General features: G+C 41.0%; 1 protein-coding gene across 2 annotated transcripts in view; it reads right to left on the bottom strand.

Moving 5' to 3' along the window:
• dscama (Down syndrome cell adhesion molecule a) overlaps positions 1-20,615 on the bottom strand; it is a 162,723-nt gene that overhangs the window by 68,586 nt on the left and 73,522 nt on the right. For both annotated transcript variants that reach the window (XM_017707733.2, XM_017707732.2), the window contains exons 4-7: positions 5,864-6,010; positions 4,107-4,385; positions 3,203-3,478; positions 2,421-2,717 (exon numbers count right to left, since the gene is read on the bottom strand). In XM_017707733.2, the coding sequence (XP_017563222.1) occupies positions 2,421-2,717; positions 3,203-3,478; positions 4,107-4,385; positions 5,864-6,010 (999 nt within the window). The remainder of the gene's footprint in view (positions 1-2,420; positions 2,718-3,202; positions 3,479-4,106; positions 4,386-5,863; positions 6,011-20,615) is intronic.

The raw sequence follows: 20,615 nt of genomic DNA on the forward strand, positions 1-20,615 counted from the left end.
TGCTTGTGCTAGGGTTTACTCTTCTCTGCTAACCTCCTGTTATCGTGATATCATATCTAGATTCATTTTCGTCAGATTCACGCCTCATCATCATACACAGAGCTCAGATTCATTTGGGATGCAAAAAGTGAAAATGACTAGAGAAATTGAGAAGGAGAGACTGAGAGGCGCTCCTCAATGGACTTGTGCTCCCAGCACGGGATAAGTGATGACATCAATTAGGCTACATCCATAACAGCTAGTTAAACATTCATTTTCAAAGCAAATAAAAATGCAGATATACAGTTAAGAACCTTGAATAGACGCGCAAAAGACTGATAAACAGATATAGTAAAAAGAACAGCAGTAACAGCTGGAAATTCTATGAGAAAAATGCTGCAAATATCTAAATCACACCTTGTGGATGAGGCTAGAGTGAAAACGATATGGTGTATCTAAAATATGAGCTGCTAAATTGGCTACTGGACCAACTGAATGCATTGCAAGCAACTCACAACTCACTGTGCAATTAGTTGGTGGTTGGTTAGTGTAGTGGTTAACACCTCTGCCTTCTATGCTGTAGACTGGGGTTCAATCCCCCACCTGGGTAAGCACCCTATACTACACCAATAAGAGTCCTTGGGCAAGACTCCTAACACCACCTTCGCCTACTTGTGTTAAATGATCAAATTGTAAGTCGCTCTGGATAAGAGCGTCAGCCAAATGCCATAAATGTAAATAGTTGCATAAACGTTTCATCCTGTAAAGCCAGGCTAATGTGGTTTATAAAACAGTCTAACTTTAGTCTTAAAAAGATGATCCTTTAAGGACGGTTCTTTAATAAAGAAACTGGTTCTAAATAGAACCATGAACACCCAAAGAACCCTTTGCATGATTATAGTGTTCTTTGTATCACAAAATGGTTCAATCTGAAGTCATGTGCTGTAGATGGTTCTATAGAGAAATTTTCTGAAAAGGGTTCTATACCAGAACCCTCAGAAAGGGTTTTTGTATTGTTATGATATCAAGTTTGTTTTAAGAGAAGAATCCGTTTTGTGCTATATGGAACCCTTTTCAAAAGTTCTACATAGGACCATCTACAGCACGTTCCTCAACAGTATGAAGAACACCTTTGTGATGCAAAGAACCCTTTAATCACGCAGAGGGTTCTTTTAGAGTTCATATACAGCCTGGAAATGCAGCCTACGTTCCGATTTCAAGGACGCAACTGATGCATCCTTCAGGGCTTCGATTACCCACAGTTCTCTGTGCGCAAACAATGCGAAGGAAAAAAAAAACAGCAGCACCAAAAACGGTGGAAAAAACGAGGCGGGTTGAGCAAAGCTTGTTTTAAAATGCAAGCTGTTCATGTCCTTGAATTCGTCTTCGTGACCTTAGAAAATGTAAAATGATTTAATACAATATTCATCCAAATATCATATTTTAATCAAACGTGTTTGTATATATGTAGTTTATCACACTACATTAGCTTGTTGCTGTATCCGCTACCATAGCAACAAACACAATGCAACGGGCTCCATTTTCTCTCGCCAGTTCCCCCACAAGTTTGGTGCTGCAATTGCAAGAGGTGGGACCTTTTTGAGGACATCACCACACAGCCTCCTTAGGACTGTTCCACTTGTATGACCAATAGGCTACTAAGGAGGAGTCTTCATAGGACAGTCCTACCGCGGCTGCAACCTAGGCCTTGGAATGCACATATGTCTGTCCAGCTGTGTGTTTATGGTTCTTGGACTTGTAACTCACTCACTTAGGTTTAGTAGGCTGAAGGTTCTCCACAAGGGGGGGGCTATTAGCACATAAATAGCATCATTACAATGCAGAAACTGACATAAATAACAAGAATGGAAGCAGTTAAGGTTTTTATATGGCAAAAAAAACAGCAGATGCTGTGAAAGAGTGGACAGAAGCACACCGCATGGCTAAAAACAGTAGATTGAAGCCTGACCCTTCAGTATTTTTGTCCATATTTATAGTTAACAGTGTGTGACACAGTGTCTTGAACCACATAAGCAAGTCTATTAGAGATATTGAACGATTCCACACAGTTTGAGGTAAGTATGATAATTCAGGCATGCAATTTGGAGGATGTTAAACCGGTGAACCATTGCTTTCATTCCTTAGCTGGCAATATTCGCCATGTAGTTCCACTGCAAAACAGAAGAAACAAGCACCAAACATGTCTTGACTGATTTAAATTAAGGTAAAAACGGTGTGCAGTTGATTTTTTTGCTGCTTTAACGCCTTTTTAAGTAACCAAAAGGAAAAAGAACGACAGAAGAAAGGCTGATTATTCCCTGAAATGAGCCCAGATTCAGTCTCAAAAGGTTTTTAAAGGCATGTGTGAAAATCTCAACAACCAAACTAAGTTATATGTGTTGTGCATGTGTGTGTTTTGGAGGAGCTGATCTGACAAGCACCTCTTACGTTTATTCGAGCCTGGTAGGAGACCGTCCCGGCTGAGTTGTTGCAGGTGCAGCGGTACACCCCGCTGTCGCGGACCTGCGTTTGGGAGATGTTCAGGTAGCTGATGACGTTCCCCTCTGCCGTGATGCTGTGGCCCATCCGGTGACGGCTGTCCTTCATTACCAGGTCATCGTCCAGTGTCCAGGTGACAGCGGGTTGTGGCGTCCCTTTAACGTGACACATCAAGGACACAAACTCGTTCGGACTCACCACTTTCTCGCTGAAGGCTGACAAGATTTTGGGAGTTCCATCTGTGAAGAAACAGATTGAACGGCTATTAAAAAATGCAAAGATGCAGAATTGTTGCATCTAAATGGGCGGAACGAGAAAGTTAGCTAGCTAGCTGCCGAAATATTAGCATGCTATTAGCAATTTTTTATGCCTGTTATGAAGAAAATGACCAAAAATAAATTGAAATGACATCTCAACAAAAAAAACAATCACAGTTGTTTCTAAACATTTTTCCTTTGTCAAGCAAAGTAAAAACTATGACAGCACTCCTTACAACAAACCTGCAGTGAGAATGTCAGACTCAATAGCAATACAGTTAATCAACAGGCTTACACTGGCTCTACAGTAAGCTAAACTCTAGCTAAGTTGCTGCATTTGCTACAAATCATTTTATTATGATGACATGACACATATTACCGATATTGTTAATATCAGTCAGCTATATAAACAAAAACCTCATTTTTGTGTATGTTTCTACATTCTTTTCAACTTAGGCGTTACTCACCTTCTAAGATAACTTGCACAAAGTCCTGAGCTGAGATCTTGCCTTTCCTGGCAAAGCACTGGTACACTCCCCCATCACTCTTGGCCATGCCATCCATCACCAGGTTCTCCTTGTTGATGCCGTTCATGTGTACAGCGACTCCAACATTGATCTTTTCTCCATTGCAATACCACGAGAGCTCATACTCATCGGAGCTGGTCACGCTGCAGGTCAGAGACACCTGGCTGCCTACACTGCCTTTCACTTTCCTGGGACTGACCACCACCCGTAACGGCTCTGGAACAGCACAGTGTACATCTCAGAAAGCATCAGACCTCCATTTGTGCATTTTAATGATCAGTATTAGTGATTAGTGTACCAAGTTATTATATTTTATTTTTTCTTTACTTTTATTCATACTTTTGAATGAAACTTCATTCTTAAAACAACCATGTGAGAGAAAAACTTTCTTATTATAGGAGAAGATCAGAAATCAGAAGCTGGTGTATCTTTCGAGATCTTACATAGGCCATAATCATTCATGCACAGCACAAAATGTTTGAAAAAAGGCCAAAAACAGACACAAATGACAAGATCCTGTGGCGCCACACTTTGTAACAATATGTAAAATATGTATGTAACAATTTTATTTTGAGAACAGCTATAGGCGTATTTTCACAATTTCAGCCAAAACTGTAAAACAACTGACATTTTTTGTCTTTTGGCCAAAAAAATTTGGTATTAATTTGGTAAAAAAAAATTTTTACCAAAACATTTTGGTATACCTAATTAGAACACTCTGCACTTGGCCCATGCATACAGTCATTCCAGCTTCCTAAAACAAAAAACTTTTTCCATATCAGTTTTCAATGTGGATTTAGATGAATCACATGCACTGCGTGTGAAAGCAAGGAAGCAAGTGTACCCTTGACCAGAAGGCGGCCGATGACCTCCGCATTCCCATAGCTGTTCCACACCTCACACACGTAGTTTCCAGAATCGCTGGGCTGGGCTCTTTCGATCAGCAGACCGGTCACGCTCTGCCGGAAGCGGCTGTCCGGCTCCAGTGGCCTGTTGTCCTTCAGCCAGCGGTACTTTGGTGCCGGGTGCCCTGAAGCTTTGCATGGCAGCTCGACCCTGTGCGAGGCCATGACCTCCCGCTTCTCAAAGCCATCGAGGATCGCAGGTGCTGAGTTTGTGGGGTCTTGCAAGAAATGAGAAAGACCACACGTTTTCCTATTTAGCTGAGTGGCTGGATCAGGGTTGTTTCAGTTACGTTTCAAATGAAAATGAAAACACGGCAGTCTCGATTACCTCCTGCTGTCTAGTTTGTTTCTTCTGAAGTAGTCCACTTTATTTTTGAGGCAGTGGACATGAAGGAAAAGCCAGTCTTTTGGGGTTAGCCTTAACCTAACATGGAGACCAGAGGAGCTGCCGCTCTTTTGTTCCTTCTCATACCAACTGAGAAGCGGCCTGACTATATCAGGGTCTTGTGTGCAAAACATCTAATGGGAGTGAAGCGTGAATGTCTGTAATGTTTTCCAAATTCCAGCAGTGTCTGATCGGCAAGACAAGAAATGACTTGAGAAATTTGACTAAAGCTACTATTTAAAAATGAGCTTTTTCTAATTTCTAAGTCCAATTTAAATGGTGCAGCAGTTACATGCAGGAAAATTTGAACAAAAAGCTGCAAATGAGCCAACTAAACAACATTTAGCACCATGTTTGTTTGGCTTGTGGGGCTACTGCTTGAAAGCATTACTGACAAAGGCTCATGTATGTACTGTTCTGTTTTATAGTTGTTACCATATTGCTCCATTCTTTACTTTTGACTGTTTACATTTTTTCTAATTAAAAAGTGATGTTACGTCTCAGAACAATAAGCCAAAAAGTTTCATAATTCACCGATCAGGCATAATATTATGACCTCCTTGTTTCTACGCTCATTGTCCATTTTATCAGCTCCACTATAGTTCTTCACTTCTACAGTTACAGACTGTAGTCCATCTGTTTCTCTGATACTCTGTTACCCTGTTCTTCAGTGGTCAGGACCCCCATGGACCCTCACAGAGCAGGTACTATTTGGGTGGTGGATCATTCTCAGCACTGCAGTAACACTGACGTGGTGATGGTGTGTTAGTGTGTGTTGCGCTGGTCTGAGTGGATCAGACACAGCAGTGCTGCTGGAGTTTTTAAACACCTCAGTGTCGCTGCTGGATTGAGAACAGTCCACCAACCAAGAATATCCAGCCAACAGCGTCCTGTGACCACTGATGAAGGACTAGAGGATGACCAACACAAACTGTGCAGCAGCAGATGAGCTGTCGTCTCTGACTTTACATCTACAAGGTGGACTGACAAGGTAGCAGGTTCTAATAGAGTGGACAGTGAGTGGACACAGTGTTTAAAAACCCCAGCAGCACTGCTGCGTCTGATACACTGTGTGTCTGATTCACTTGTTCTCTGCATACTCGTTCTTTGTATGCAGAGAAACAGATGGACTACAGTCTGTAATTGTACAACAAAGTGACCACGAGCGTAGAAACAAGGAGGTGGTCATAATGTTATGCCTGACCGGTGTACGTAACATGATACATCCTGAAACCGCCAGAAACGTCTTGACGGATTTACATTTGTGGAAAGGGAGAAAACTGTCAATAAGCTAGCACCCCAAGTCCTCACCTGGTACGAAGAGACGGGCGCTGTTGCTTTGCCTCGTTTCGGAGGTGTAGCGATGCCTTGTCATGCAGCGGTAGTTGAACAGCTCGTCCTCCTTCTGCACGTCCAGGATATACAAGGCTCCCGTGGACGTTATGAGAAATCGAGGTCCTGAAAGACAGAACAACATGTAGGAACATGAAAGGAGCCGCTTAACGAATCAACTGCGGTACTGCGCGCAACTCCTCAGGCTGCAAGTCAATGAGCACAAGCTACTCTGGATTTAATTTCACCACTGTATCCCTCTAAATAAATCTGACGGGCCTGTGTGTCTGGAAGATTATAGCCCTAGTTAACAGAAGCTCATTTTCTCTTTGGCCTCTCCAGGGACCCACTCTGACAGAGCGGAGACGCAGTGATCATACGCAGCTTTGATATGGCCCATGGCTCACACTGTATGTGGTAATATCATGCTAATTCCTGGGATAACCCAGAACGGTAAGGTCGTCAGCGTTTATGAAGAATAATGTGACCTACAGCGGTCGCACACTTCGCCTGGCCTCCGGAGGGTACGTCCGTGTCAGGAATGATTGAATATGCAATTTGGATGAGATCGTCTCTGATACACTGTGGTTAATTCTGCAGGGCTGTGTTGAGGCCTGCCTGCAATAAGGTCTATCACAGAGTCTAGCACAAAGGTCAGTATTGCTATTTCTCCTCTTTAAACACTGCCCATTATATCATAAGAAACAATACATACATGTGTATCTCATTATCTCAACTTACTGTGGTATCCAAAGGTTTGGACACACTTCGCCAAATTACATATTTCATACATATATATTAAATACACTTCTGTGTATTTGAATGCATTTTTCATTAATATTTACTGCTATTAATTCATGCATTTGTACTCATAATGTTGTGTCTTGTCTTGTAAATAAAATATATATAGCTTTAATATAGAGCTATGCGGGAAAAACACATTCAGACTTTATAATGTTATGATGTCTTTAAGTCCAAGGTATTAATTGACATAGTAATAAGCTACATACATAACAAGCCTAAATTTAGACTTTTGAAAATAATAAGTACATTTTTTTTGCATTTATATTTTTTAATGTTTTTTTTTTAATTCAAAAAACCTTTTGAAAGTTGAAAGATTTAGATTTAGCGAGTTTCATTTCCTAAATTAAAAATGCTGTCCCGTGTTTTCATTCACTACCAAAACAGAGTTTTAGTCTATAGGCGGAGCATTATTTCAACCACGCCCCTGTATTTTAGAGCAGGAAGTGAGAATGCATCCCTGGGGCAGTTAAACCAGACTGTTTTTAATTGTTAATTAAAACAATTAATAATTCATTATGTCCCAAAATCTCAAATTCAGTGTGGAACATTAAGCATTGTCACCACTGAAACACATTTTTTCTGCAGTTAAGTAAACTTTTTGTGTTTTGATTAGAAGCATTATGATTTTATGTGTGTTCAGCTGTTTAAAGCTGTGTTTGTTGGTCATGTACTGGCTGCGCTGTGTCTTGGCATTTTTGAGTTCGGCTAAAATTGCCACCAAAACAGCAGCAGCAGCGTTTTTGGTAGTGACAAACACGGCATCATTATAAAATAAATATAATTAAGATATAAGCTCACACAAAACAAAAGGGTTTTAGTTTAAAGTCCAAGTCAAATCTGTTTTCAACTCTTGGAACCAATTTAGAAGAGCGATTCTCACACAACACCTGTCCAAAAGTTTGGAATCCTTTTTTTTTCAATAATATAAAACCATTTGGGGTTTTGGATCCATGTATAAAATGACTCTAATATCCTCAACAGAGCTGATTTTAAAGTAACTGAGAACACTGAATAACACCAACAATAGAGTTCATCACTTTCAACAGATAACCAAAACTGAATGTAGTACATTACACTATATTATTTCTCATTTAATAACTTACTTATCTACTGAATTCTTGAAATATTGAACAAAACATCTAAAGTACTATTATTACTCTCTACTGAAAGTATGTGTTTTGATGTAATATGTATATATATATATATATATATATATATATATATATATATATATATATATATATATATATATCACTGCTGTACGTACAAACCTCATATATCTAAGATGCTAAATTTACAAGAGAAGGAAAAAACACACTTTACTTTTAATATAAGTCAATGGAATCAGACTTCTTCCCAAGTGGTTTTGGGCTGTTTCTTTTGGTTACTTCATCAGGAAATTTGAACGCACAGGGCGATGGAGATACAAGGTTTTGTTCCGACATGTGCAATATGGACAAATCACCACATTCTGATTATATTATTCCACAATGCGATAGGTCTTCTGCTGTGTTCCTGACTCTTACTCCCAAAAATGCCAAAAATATACACACACACACATTTTATAAACCGCTTCTCCCTCAGGGTCGCGGGGAGGGGGGTGCTGGAGCCTATCCCAGCGGTCATTGGATGGAAGGCAGGATACACCCTGGACAAGTCGCCAGCCCAGTCCAAAAATCAGGTTTTAAAAATTGTGATTGCTGGTATCTATAGTTTCTGAATCATGATTCATTATCAGTTATCATTATCATAATCATTATCATGATTGCTGTTTATCATCCAAACCCCAAGAGAAACAGGCGTCTGGAATGTGTGAGCTTGTTCTGAATATGCTGACAAAAATTATGATTTATTATAGGGCTAGACTGCAAATTGCAGCCTTCTACTATTCCAGTATTGCAAATGCTGATGTTACAATAATGATTAACAAACCACGTTGTGCAGCCGTAACTAGGAAGCACCAGTTTGTCAATGTGGACAGTTTCCTTCCTTCATCAAACTGCCAAAAACGTCTAAAACAGGCCTAAAACTGATCTGAATCTGGTGGACTGCTTGTTCTAAGCTTTTATTTACAGGCTAACATTCAGATTGTTTATTTGTATGATTTCTAGCAGCCAGCAAAACAGCCAGCAAAAGCACAAAATATACATTTTTCATATATACACTATATTGCCAAAAGTATTCACTCGCCCATCCAAATCATTGAATTCAGGTGTTCCAATCACTTCCATGGCCAAAGGTGTATAAAGGCAAGCCCATAGGCCTGCAGACTGCTTCTACAGACATTAGTGAAAGAATGGGTCAGCGGATGCTGAGGGTCATAGTGCGCAGAGGTCACCGACTTTCTGCGGAGTCAATCACTACAGACCTCCAAACTTCATGTGGCCTTCAGATCAGCTCAAGAACAGCGTAGAGAGCTTCATGGAATGGGTTTCCATGGCCGAGCAGCTGCATCCAAGCCTTACATCACCAAGAACAATGCAAAGCGTGGAATGCAGTGGTGAAAAGTGCCACCACTGGACTCTAGAGCAGTGGAGATATGTTCTCTGGAGTGACGAATCACGCTTCTCCATCTGGCAATCCGATGGATGAGTCTGGGTTTGATGGGTGCCAGGAGAACGGTACTTGCCTGACTGCATATAGTGACTGACTGCATATATGACTGGCAATATAGTGTTTTTAACAAAAAATTACACTGAAATTTCAACAACTTAAAATAATATTATATTATTTGCAGTATTTAGTGTGTCCACTCTTTGTCTTGAACTTCTGTTCTGCATGGTAATTATTCCACACCTCCAGAAGGAGGTGTGGAATAATTACTTAGAAATAGTCTTAGAAGTTGGTTACATTTTCTGTAATTACCAATTTACACTCATGAGTCCATGTAATCATCCTCCGCATCTCAGGCGCCCAGTTTCGATGTTCTACAGCAAGTTTTCTTCTTTTTTGTCTATTTCCTTTTCTTAGTGAGGGCTTCTTTACAGCTACACATCCTTTCAAACCCACAGCGCTAAAATGTCTTCTCACAGATGTCTTTCAGATCTCAATCAAGTGTGGAGCTTGATTTTCTCCTCTCCCTCAAACTTGAAAGGTGTAAGCACTGTTTATCTGATGGGGACAGTTTTGGTGGTCTACCAGGCGTTTCAGGTGGTTGCTAGGAGTCTCATATGTGTCTAGAGCTTTTAATCATTTTTTTTGAGCTTCAATTTTGGAAACTCTTGTAATTCACCTCCTCAGAAGGAGGAGAACTGCAATATTTCTTTGGACATCTCCTCAGCAATATGTCTTAAAGATCAAAGCTTTAAGTACTGTTCAAATTAAACACCATTATCGTTTGTTAATCTTATTCTCCAGGGTATATTTTGGTTTGTCCATCTGAATTTATGTGACCAAATCGTAAGGCAAATTATTTTATTTATTTAGTTATTTTTGTAAAAGCTCCCTTCAAACGAACAGAAAACGTGCTTCACAATCACACATATTGCTATATGCTTACAATTTACTGCTGAAAGCCAAAAAATCTTAAAATGACATCGTCTATTTGACTAGAAAGAAGGCAGTTACAGCCTCATATGATGCCCACCTTCTGAATGTAGCTTATGAAATATGAAAGTTATGAAGACTAAGATGAAGCGCATTTCGGAACCAGCAGTGGTTCCAAGTGGTTTCAGAAGCTACTGGCCGAGTTGACTAGAAATTAAATGTACAAAAGGGTGTTGTCTCAGGCTCAGGCAGCACAATACTGTGGCTTTTTTCTTCAGATCCGGCTCAATACCCTCACTGCTACTTCAGGTTCATGTTCTTTTCTCTTTCTTGCTAATATAAAACAGAAAGATCCCAAAGAAACGCTGAGGTAACAACCAGTTTTTACAGGGCAGGATTTAGGAGTTCATTGCAAATGAAGTTGCAGCACATCACATTCATTCAGGACGAGCTGTTTACCAAGACGGTTGAATCTGCGGCGACTGTGTTTGTAGCCAAAGACCATAAGTAAGCAATTTAGCAGTGAACGAAAAAAGCCTAGCGCTAGACGAGCCCGAAAGCTGAGGCGAGGCAGAAATGAAGATGCTGCTATTGTGAGCTCTGACCCAGTTAAAGACGAGAGAGCGTGGATTAGATGTCCTTAAGGCATTTTCGGATTGTGGTCTAAATGCAGTGCGCGACAGGCAGCCATCCCAAAAGTGGAGGCACGAGTGTGCGCGTGTCGACATACACGAATGCGTTTTTGTGAAGAGCTTATCGGGAAACGTAGCTGGACATTGTTAGCCTAAGCAGGGATTAATGCAGCTCCAGCACAGGAAAGATTGACAAAATCATAATCTGTAGTGCCACGTTACTCTCAGCGCTCCACCTGTGGTACTGCAAGGGGGGGAAATGGCTGTTTCTTTTTTTTTTATTTTTTACCACAAGAAATTTGTTATACTGTGGATGTGACTGGGTACATCAAGCAAGAGCATTCAGACCTTACAGTCACCCGCACAACAGAGAAAATAAAGAGGCTAATGATAAAAATACTGTTACGCTTTAGCGTGTCTGTAAAATTGTTAAGAACGAAGCTGAAAAGAGAAAAATAATTCGGCTAGCTCTGCAGAATTTTTCGCTAACTAGGCTAACTACTCTGGCTAATGTTAGCCTGCGTTAGCCAGCTTTTTCGCTAACTAGGCTAACTACTCTGGCTAATGTCAGCCTGCTTTAGCCAGCTTTTTCGCTAACTAGGCTAACTACTCTGGCTAATGTTAGCCTGCTTTAGCCAGCTTTTTCGCTAACTAGGCTAACTACTCTGGCTAATGTTAGCCTGCTTTAGCCAGCTTTTTCGCTAACTAGGCTAACTACTCTGGCTAATGTCAGCCTGCTTTAGCCAGCTTTTTCGCTAACTAGGCTAACTACTCTGGCTAATAATAGCTACCCACAGCAAAATAATATTCCTTTGACAAAGTAACATGTTGGCATGTTACCTTGTGAGGAGGAAGACAAGTTCTCATTAGCCGCCTATGTGGAACCAGTTAGTATTAACTAGCTTACTTGCAGAGGCAGCCTCTATACTCATTCAACACAAAAACACTGATTTCCCTCACCTGTTACTGTGTAATAAAACCTACTTTTACAATTTTACCTCTTAGAGAGCAAAAAGTAAGCCTTCACTCTATGCAAATTTTGGCTAAAGTCTGTTTTTTTCCTGTTTCATTGCTCCTTTTTACAGCCGCTAACTGGATCTCCATGAATCCTCTCATGAAGTCTTACAGATGCATGAATATTGAATTTGGCGTGAACGTACATCTGATTTATGTACACTTTTAACTAAATATAATTTTACATATGACCAATTCTATTGTCATTACTGTTATTATATACTGACATACTATTTGTAAAAATAAAACATGTTTGAGTAAAGCAATAGGGCTAGCAAAATGCTAACTAGCGATGCTTATCTTTGCTAATCAAAGTAAAACAATTTCAATTTTGATCATATGACATTTCTATATTTAAAAAGGAAAGGTCACAAGGCTGAGCTATCTAAAACACAATAAGCCACTGTATCTCAGGCTGAGAAAAGCAGGCATAAACAACTGAAATGAAGAAATTAGTGGGTAGCTAGCGCTAGGCTAAGGAACTAAAAACAAGAAACGACCACTCTGACTCAGATTTCATTTCAAATGATGCTTTAAAGCTGAAGTCACTAAGGACTTAACGCTGCATCTAAACCTTTCAAACTGCGCCGTAACTTTCCTTTTCCCTGCCTGACATCCAGCGCTTGGTAGCTGCCAAAGAACATTAGCTAAATGTGTGTCAGAAGAAAAAAGAGGGATGCTTTATGTTCAGTTGTTGAAAATGCCGGGAAACCTGCTGTAAAAAATAGAAAAATTAAGACAAAATCATGATTCAGAATTACTGCTACTGCTCTTAGCTATGCCATGTACCCTATTTATTAAGTTAAGTGATACTTTTTTTATCCCACAAACGGGGAAATTCCACCGCCGCATTTAACCCATCTATGAAGTGAAAAACCACATACACACTAGTGAATACACACACACTAGGGGGCAGTGAGCCCGGAGCGGTGGGCAGCCCAATCCACGGCGCCCGGGGAGCAGTTAGGGGTTAGGTGTCTTGCTCAAGGTCACCTCAGTCATGTGCTGTCAGTTCTGGGGATCGAACCAGCAACCTTACGGTCACAGGGCCAGTTCCCTAACCTCCAGCCCATGACTGACCCCATTATCTCTGCTTTTTTAGATAACAGTACGTCACACAACTTCAGACCCACGTAAACAAGCCCGTCTGAGATTAGATAGCAGCTCAGCGCGGTTTTGAACAAATGTGTTAGCATGAAATGCTACATTAGCCTCATAGCTCCAGAGTGGCAAACATTGGACACCAATGTCTCGACTGATTATCTGCTGCATTCTGACTGATGTTGATATTTGAGGGTTTCTAAGAGTTAATTATCGAATATTTGATTAATTAGTGGAACATATTTAAATAAATGTGAAATTATTTAGCATTTCCTATAATTCCAAAACAGTGTAGAGAAGCTAACGAGCTCACACTTCGGGAAACCGGTATAACATTCAAGGCTGAGGAGGACGAGCCATCTTCTACATGATGTATTTGCTCCTAAGCGGACTACGTGCCAGAACTGTTAGCAGAAAAATATCTTTTCACTGTTTCTCAACGAAGTAACATCAAAACATACATTCAACGTTGTTGTACACTTGTACATTTTCTCCCCATAAATACCCAAATTTGGATAAAAAAATATGAATTTACGACATTGTACCAGTATCACATTTCAACCCATATACAAAGAAACTACATTTACACAGAATATTTAAACCATGTGTCAAATGTATTTATACTGGTGTGAATGTAAAGCTGGGAAATATCACTATTGTGATAAATTATGTCTCAATATGCTTTTCTGAGTATATCATGGACATGACTAAGTACACATCTCATTACAAAGTGAGCATAATTAGGCCAGTTTAATTGCATTTAGTGCATTAAATAGAAATCATTACAGCTGAAAGTTAGTATTAAGTTAGTATTAGTATTTTTATATGTGACATAACAGGTTCTATTTTGTCTGTTTCCAACTAACTAAATCTCAGAAAGACTAAATAATATACTGGATATGAGGAAATATATGTACACATATTAACCCCCCCCCACCCCCCACCCCCGCCCATGGAAAAAAGTCCTATTTTTTAAATGTGTAGGTTTCCATTAGGTCAGAACAGATTTTCTAGAGATTATAGTGAGAGACGAACAGCATATAAGAACATAAATGCTCCCTCAGCTCCTTCTATCTCCCTCTCATGCTCCTCTAGACTGAACCCTGGTTGGCACCCTGCTAGGCACCTTAAGTTCAAGAGATATTCAAAGCGCATATTTGCTCATGGTGCCTCTGAATGTGGAGCAGTTTCATTAAAGCAGACAGCTTGTCGTCTACGACAAAAGGGAAGAAAAACCCGGGGCGCGCATGCACATCAGAAGCCTGTACTAGGTATCCGCAGGCACAGGTCCTTGGAGACACATTTAAAGTGATAGTTTGGTGGAAAAAAATGAAATTTACATTATCCCCCCCTCAGATTACGCGTTAGTAGATCAAGACGGCCACGACGGCTTCATTGGACAAAACCGGAGACGGAATTCAGACGTGAAGTCGGCTGCTATCGTTGTTATTAGCCATGTGACGCTGCTTCGTCCGTTTTCATAGACGAAAGTACGTCATAGTTTCAGAAAGGACATAAGTAAGCCTATTCGAGATCACATGATAACTCAAAGTAGTTTGAAGCAAGAGGGTTTACAGTTAGCATGATGCTAACTGGCGCTTTTTGGACCTAGTGAGCTACATTAGCCTCGTAGCTCTAGCGCTAAGCTAAAGAAGCATCTTCCGGCACCTGCATGCACAAAAATCTGATTCTGCCCAGATGTATTTCGGCTTAGCTTTAGCTAATAGCAAAACAAGTCACACAAGCTCACTGATCTCAAAGAGCTCCAAAGAAAAAGGCTTCTGAGGTTATTTAATGGCGTATTATTTTAGCTCTTGCAGCATCTTGCGGGGACGTCGTATGTGGGGGTGTGAAATGAAAGACTCTAGGGTGGGACTGCGGTTATAGAGGTGGTGATTGAGAAAAGATGCGCCCCAGTTTCGGCTAATCTGATAGCAGCAGCCTTTGAAGTCTCCTGACTGTGTCGAAACGGCAGGTTATTGCTCGATTGTTTGCCGTCCTCCTGAAAAATCCACAGAGCGCCGGCCCTCCTCTCCTCCACTATCGTCTCCTCTCGTAAATTATTCAGCATGCCCAAGCCTCACGCTGCTCCTCCTTGACCCCCCTGGGAGTTCTGCTACAATACCCAGTCAGGCCTAGCTTCTGCCACAATGCAAAGACACTCCTCATCCCCAGCTCAACATTTCAGACATGCAATGGGTGAAATTAAAATATAGCATGGCTCGTGATTGACTGTGTGCCAGCTTGTTAATATTTTCCTACAATTTCGCAGAATCTACCACTGATGTGAGCTAAATATGGTCGTGCCTTAAGCACAATGTGCATCCTGCACATGAAAGCCAAATATGCCTGCCAAAGGACTAATGAAACTTTTTTATTTATTTAAAGCCACTTGCATTGAAGCATTAAAGACTTGCATTGAATAAATTCATGTATTTATTTTTTTTTGGAAAAAGGCATTTCTAGACGAAATAATGGAAGAAATGCAACGTTAAACGTACAGGAATTTTAATTTTAGCATTACACTTTTAGGGTCTATAGTACACATGATCGGTGCTAAGAACCTGAACTTTCGATTAGTTGAATAGTTATGAAAATATTTTAACAAACGAGTAAATCAATATTTTTTCACAGTAGCCACAGAATATCATTTACATCTGTTTTTTCAGGTTCACGAACAATGCATTCTTTTCAGTTATGTTGATGGACTATATTGCGATAGAAACGGGTATTATTTCCAAAACTGGAAACGAACTGGATTTCGTCTTCTTCAGGGGTGAAGCCACAGGTAAGCTTGTGTAAGGCCTGGGCCTGATCACAGGCCTACCCGATCAAGGAGGTATGGAACATTTAATAAGACATTGAATTAAATTTCATTTGTTTTCTGTTTCTTATATCACTGTCTTATGGCCAATTAAGCTCTGCCTTCTTTTCTCAGCACCCCCAGCTGGTTAGCATCTATTGTTATCTGCCATTGCCTTAAGCCTTCAGTTCCTTATCAGCACCTGTTTGAATTTTCACCTCAAGTTTTGGGACTATTTTAAAAGTGAGATTCTGTCCTGTAGTGTATGTCATTTTCTACACAATTTTGTACTTGCAATGCTAATTTACTACTAACTACTATTAAAGACTGAAATGGGCTTTGTGAAAATGTCCAGCTTTACCTCAGTACATCGAGTCATCAAAGATAAGACATAAAACATTTTTCAGGGTCGCCATGGTAAAATGCTCTACCTTATGAAGTGTTGGTTGTGTTTAAATGAATCCAGCATTCTGGTTGATTGCTATTGTTTTGTATCATAGGATGATAGCATAGAATAGGTAGGATGATAACTACACTGGTGTCAGGAATAATCAATACCTGATGCTTTGACATTTTGGGACATTAATGTGTTTAGAAATTGTAGGGCTGTACCCACATATTCAACTATTTGAATATTCATTTGTTCAGTAGGTATTCATTTTTTAATTTTGGGATTCGGCTATTCATTTTTTGGGGTGTTTTTTGGGCTAAATGTAGGATATCAATTAAGTCAAACAGCAAAATAAAGTAATATTCAGTGTTCCTGGGAGAAACGACTCAAACCCTATTCGAGTTGTGACGACACAAGCTTTATTTTAAAACTGCTGACACAAAGTAACAAAAACAACAAGAAGAAACAGCTTCCAGCTAAAACAGCAGCCCTCACCTGTATCCAGAAAAACCCACCACTCCACATCTATTCAGGCTCTTCAACATAAAGGTCCTTGTATAAACTTAAACTTAAAACAGCCCAACATCAGCATTTCTTCTCTTTAAAAACTAAAGTAACGATGCCACAATGTGTTTTGTTACCTCATTCTTGTACTAAAACTACATATTTAATTGCACTGTTAAAATGTCGAAATACATACCAACTCTGCACAACAAGAACATCATGCTAACATAGTGCTAGATAACATGCATGCCCAGGGCGGGTCCAAATGGTGCCCCGCCATACTGGACCCTTACTGGGGCTGCAACGTATCCCCTTCATACCTGCTAAAAGAGGCTAGTGGGCCTGGTAGACGGAGCGAAGCCACACTGTGAGTGCTTCAGCACTCTACACGGGAAGCAGCCAGCTCCAAGATTCGGATTTTATAGCAGATGAAGCCACAGATGTGCTTTCAGCATGGGCATTGGACTTTCTGAATGGCTTTCTCAGCCCACCGCCTGAGGGGGAAGCTTCGAATTTCCATTGTTGGAGCTCCAAAGCCCAAAAAATGGTATTTAGGACAGCCCTAGAAAATTATATCCACTTTTTCACACTTACCCAATAATGTATTTAGCCCTACGCCACTGATCACAGCCACATTCCAACAACTAGAGTAAAGCCTCACCAGAAGAGAGGAGGCTGTTACTGCAAACTCTCTATTAATACCTTTGATTTCAGGAGAAACACTGAAGGAGCAGGTGCCTGCAAACATCTGGACATATAGTCTATGACTAAATAACTAAATAATGGCTGGTAATGAGATGCACATTTGTGTGTGGTCCGGTCACTGTGTAACATTTCATACCTGCTATCTTTGAGTACAGTGCACTGCTCGTAAATTTAAAGTCTCGCTTGAAAATTCTGCTCAGCTTTAACGCCACAACAAGAGGCGGAATTAAGCTCAGTCAACATCACAACAGCCTCTCAGCTTTAACGGTGTCCCTTCAGGGAGCACACTGTTTAAAACGGTTAATTGGTTTGATGGTGCGTGTGTGCCCCGCACATGCTTTTTGTGTGTTTGTGTGGGTGTTTGCATGCGCATGCTTGTGCATGTCCGCCTCTGCATTTGTGCGTGTCTGAGAGCAAGTGAGAGAGAGAGAGAGAGAGAGAGAGAGAGAGAGAGAGAGAGAGACAATGTGTGTGTGTGAGTGTGCGGAACACTAGGGGAACACTGAAGTGTGGTCAATAATAACGATCCAGTGCGCTCCACTACACCAGCCTCAGACCTGACAGGCCGCCTACAGTATGCAAACTGACAGAAATGCAGAGAAAGCCTTCAATAATAAATGGCAGCAGTGTGTGTGTGTGTGTGTGTGTGTGTGTGTGTGTGTGTGTAGGGGGGGTGATATTTGAAAACGCAGCATTGCGTCTTGCTGGTCCACACAACGCATATAGGTTTGTTTTTATACAATGTCAGGACGTAGAGTCATATATATCCCATGTATTACGTATATTGTAGTTGTCCAAAGAAAAACGGTAACTATACAGTAGAGGGTAAAAATGTCCTTTACTATTAATACGAGTGAATGCAAAGAGGTTTTATTCCAAGTGATTTTGTCGATACATCGTGAAATTTTCACACACTGTAAACGACAGCCACTGTCGCGAGTGCCAAGCCCCGCCTCCTGGGCACTGCCTCCTGTTCCACAGCAAGGTTGCTAGAAAACAACTCATGTTCAACCCAGGAGGCCGAGATGAGGAGACGGGGTGGTGCCCAGGTGGCAGGGCCCAGTACTCACACGCCGTCCACCAGGGGACAGGTGCATGACACAGACAGGTGTGTGTGTGTGTGTGTGTGTGTGTGTGTATATTTACATTTATGGCATTTGGCTGACGCTCTTATCCAGAGCGACTTACAGTTTGATCATTTTACACAGGTAGGCGAAGGTGGTGTTAGGAGTCTTGCTCAAGGACTCTTATTGGTATAGTGTAGGGGGCTGACCCAGGTGGGGATTGAACCCCAGGCTACAGCGTAGAAGGCAGAGGTGTTACCCACTACACTAACCAACCACCATATATATATACACACATACACTGTCTCTGTGTATATTGTGTATATTATAGTGATTACAACCCTCACGTTTCTGCAAATATTTTCATGGGACGACACTATAGAAATGAAAAGAACTCAACACACAGCCATTAATGTCCAAATAGCTGGCAACACAAGTGAGAACACCTCACAATGAACATGTCTGAATTGTGCCCAAGTGAGTTGTTGTCCCTCCCTGGTGTCTCTGGGAGCAGGGCTGTTAAATTTGGTGTTTTGGGTACAATTTGCTCATACTGGCCACTGAATATTTAACATGGCACCTCATGGCGAAGAACTCATTGAGGATATGGGAAATAGAATTGTTGCTCTCCACAAAGATGACCTAGGTTATAAGAAGATTGTTAAACCCCTGAAACTAAGCTATAGCACGGTGGCGAAGGTCATACAGCGTTTTTACTGGACAGGTTCCACTCAGAACAGGCCTTACCAGGGTTGACCAAAGAAGTTCATTTGTTCAGCGTCAAATCCAGAGATTGGCTTCAAAAATAGACGCATGAGTGCTGCCAGCATTGCTGCAGAGGTTGAAAAAATGGGAGGTCAGCCTGTCAGTGCTCAGACCACACGCTGCACAATGCATCAACTCTGTCTGCTGGGCCGTTGTCCCAGAAGGAAGACTTTTCTGAAGCTGATGCAGAAGAAAGCCCACAAACAGAAGACAAGCAGTCCAAGAACATGGATTACTGGAACCAGGTCTCCAGACCTAAACCCAATAGAGGTCCTATGGGCCATCCTCAAGCAGAAGGTGGAGGAGGCCAAGATGTTTAACATCCACCAGTTCCGTGACGTCATCGTGGAGGAGTGGAAGAGGATTCCAGTAGACACCTGTGCAGCTCTGGTGAATACCACACTGAAGAGGGTTCAGGCAGTGCTAGATTATAATGGTGGTCACACAAAATATTGACACTTTGAACACAATTTGGACACATTCACTGTGAGGTGCTGCCAGCTATTTAGACATTAATGGCTGTGTGTTGAGTTCTTTTCAGAGGACAGTAAATCTGCACTGACTACTTTAACTTATATCCAAGTTTCATTTCTATAGTGTCGTCCCATGACAAGATATAAAATATTTGCAGAAATGTGAGGGGTGTACTCACTTTTGTGTGATACTATGTATAAATAAACAAACAAATACATATATAATGACATCATTGATACGTAACAAAGTCATTTAGAATGGTTTCATGTGAAATGCTTTATTGTAGCAAGCCTTACTGACACCAATTTCTTTACAGTGGTGGTGATGGGAACCAGGAGTCCCTATGTCTGCAACACAAATAATAATTTTATTTACTGTCCAAACCCTCCGGTGAACCTACACGTGATTTCTCGGTTTTTATGTGGAATATTGATGGTGATAAAATAGTGGGGACTATTGGGGGACTTTGGGGACTATTTTGTCTTGGGAATGTACACACACACACACACACACACACACACACACACACACACACACACACACACACACACACACTCAGAGCTCCCTGCCTCATAGAAGGTGTGGCTTGTGACTCACACTGCACCGCTGATACAGGCCTGTTTGAATACGCCGTAATGCATTTGGCCTAAAACGTGCACCGGCTTCTTTTTATGGCTTCAGCTTGGACACGTTTGCATTTTATTACTTGATTTTTTTCCTCACACTAAGCCAGGGAAAATCCTGCCAGACATAATGACTCCAATTACAAATCACTATGCAGCATTTTCAGTGCTGTAGATAAAAACATCTCTTTGAACTTTTTTATTGCGCCAACATGAACTTAGCCAAACAAATTCCTATCAAGTGGGTGAAGGAATGATCATCACGTTCACAGCCTCTGGCTGCTTCAGCTTGAGATTATCACTGATGGAGATATTAACGCGCAGCTCAGGGACCCAGTCAGCCTGCACTGTAAGGAAATGCTTGC

The sequence above is a fragment of the Pygocentrus nattereri genome, chromosome 18 (assembly GCF_015220715.1).
Source record: "Pygocentrus nattereri isolate fPygNat1 chromosome 18, fPygNat1.pri, whole genome shotgun sequence".
In the NCBI taxonomy this organism is placed as follows: Eukaryota; Metazoa; Chordata; class Actinopteri; order Characiformes; family Serrasalmidae; genus Pygocentrus; species Pygocentrus nattereri.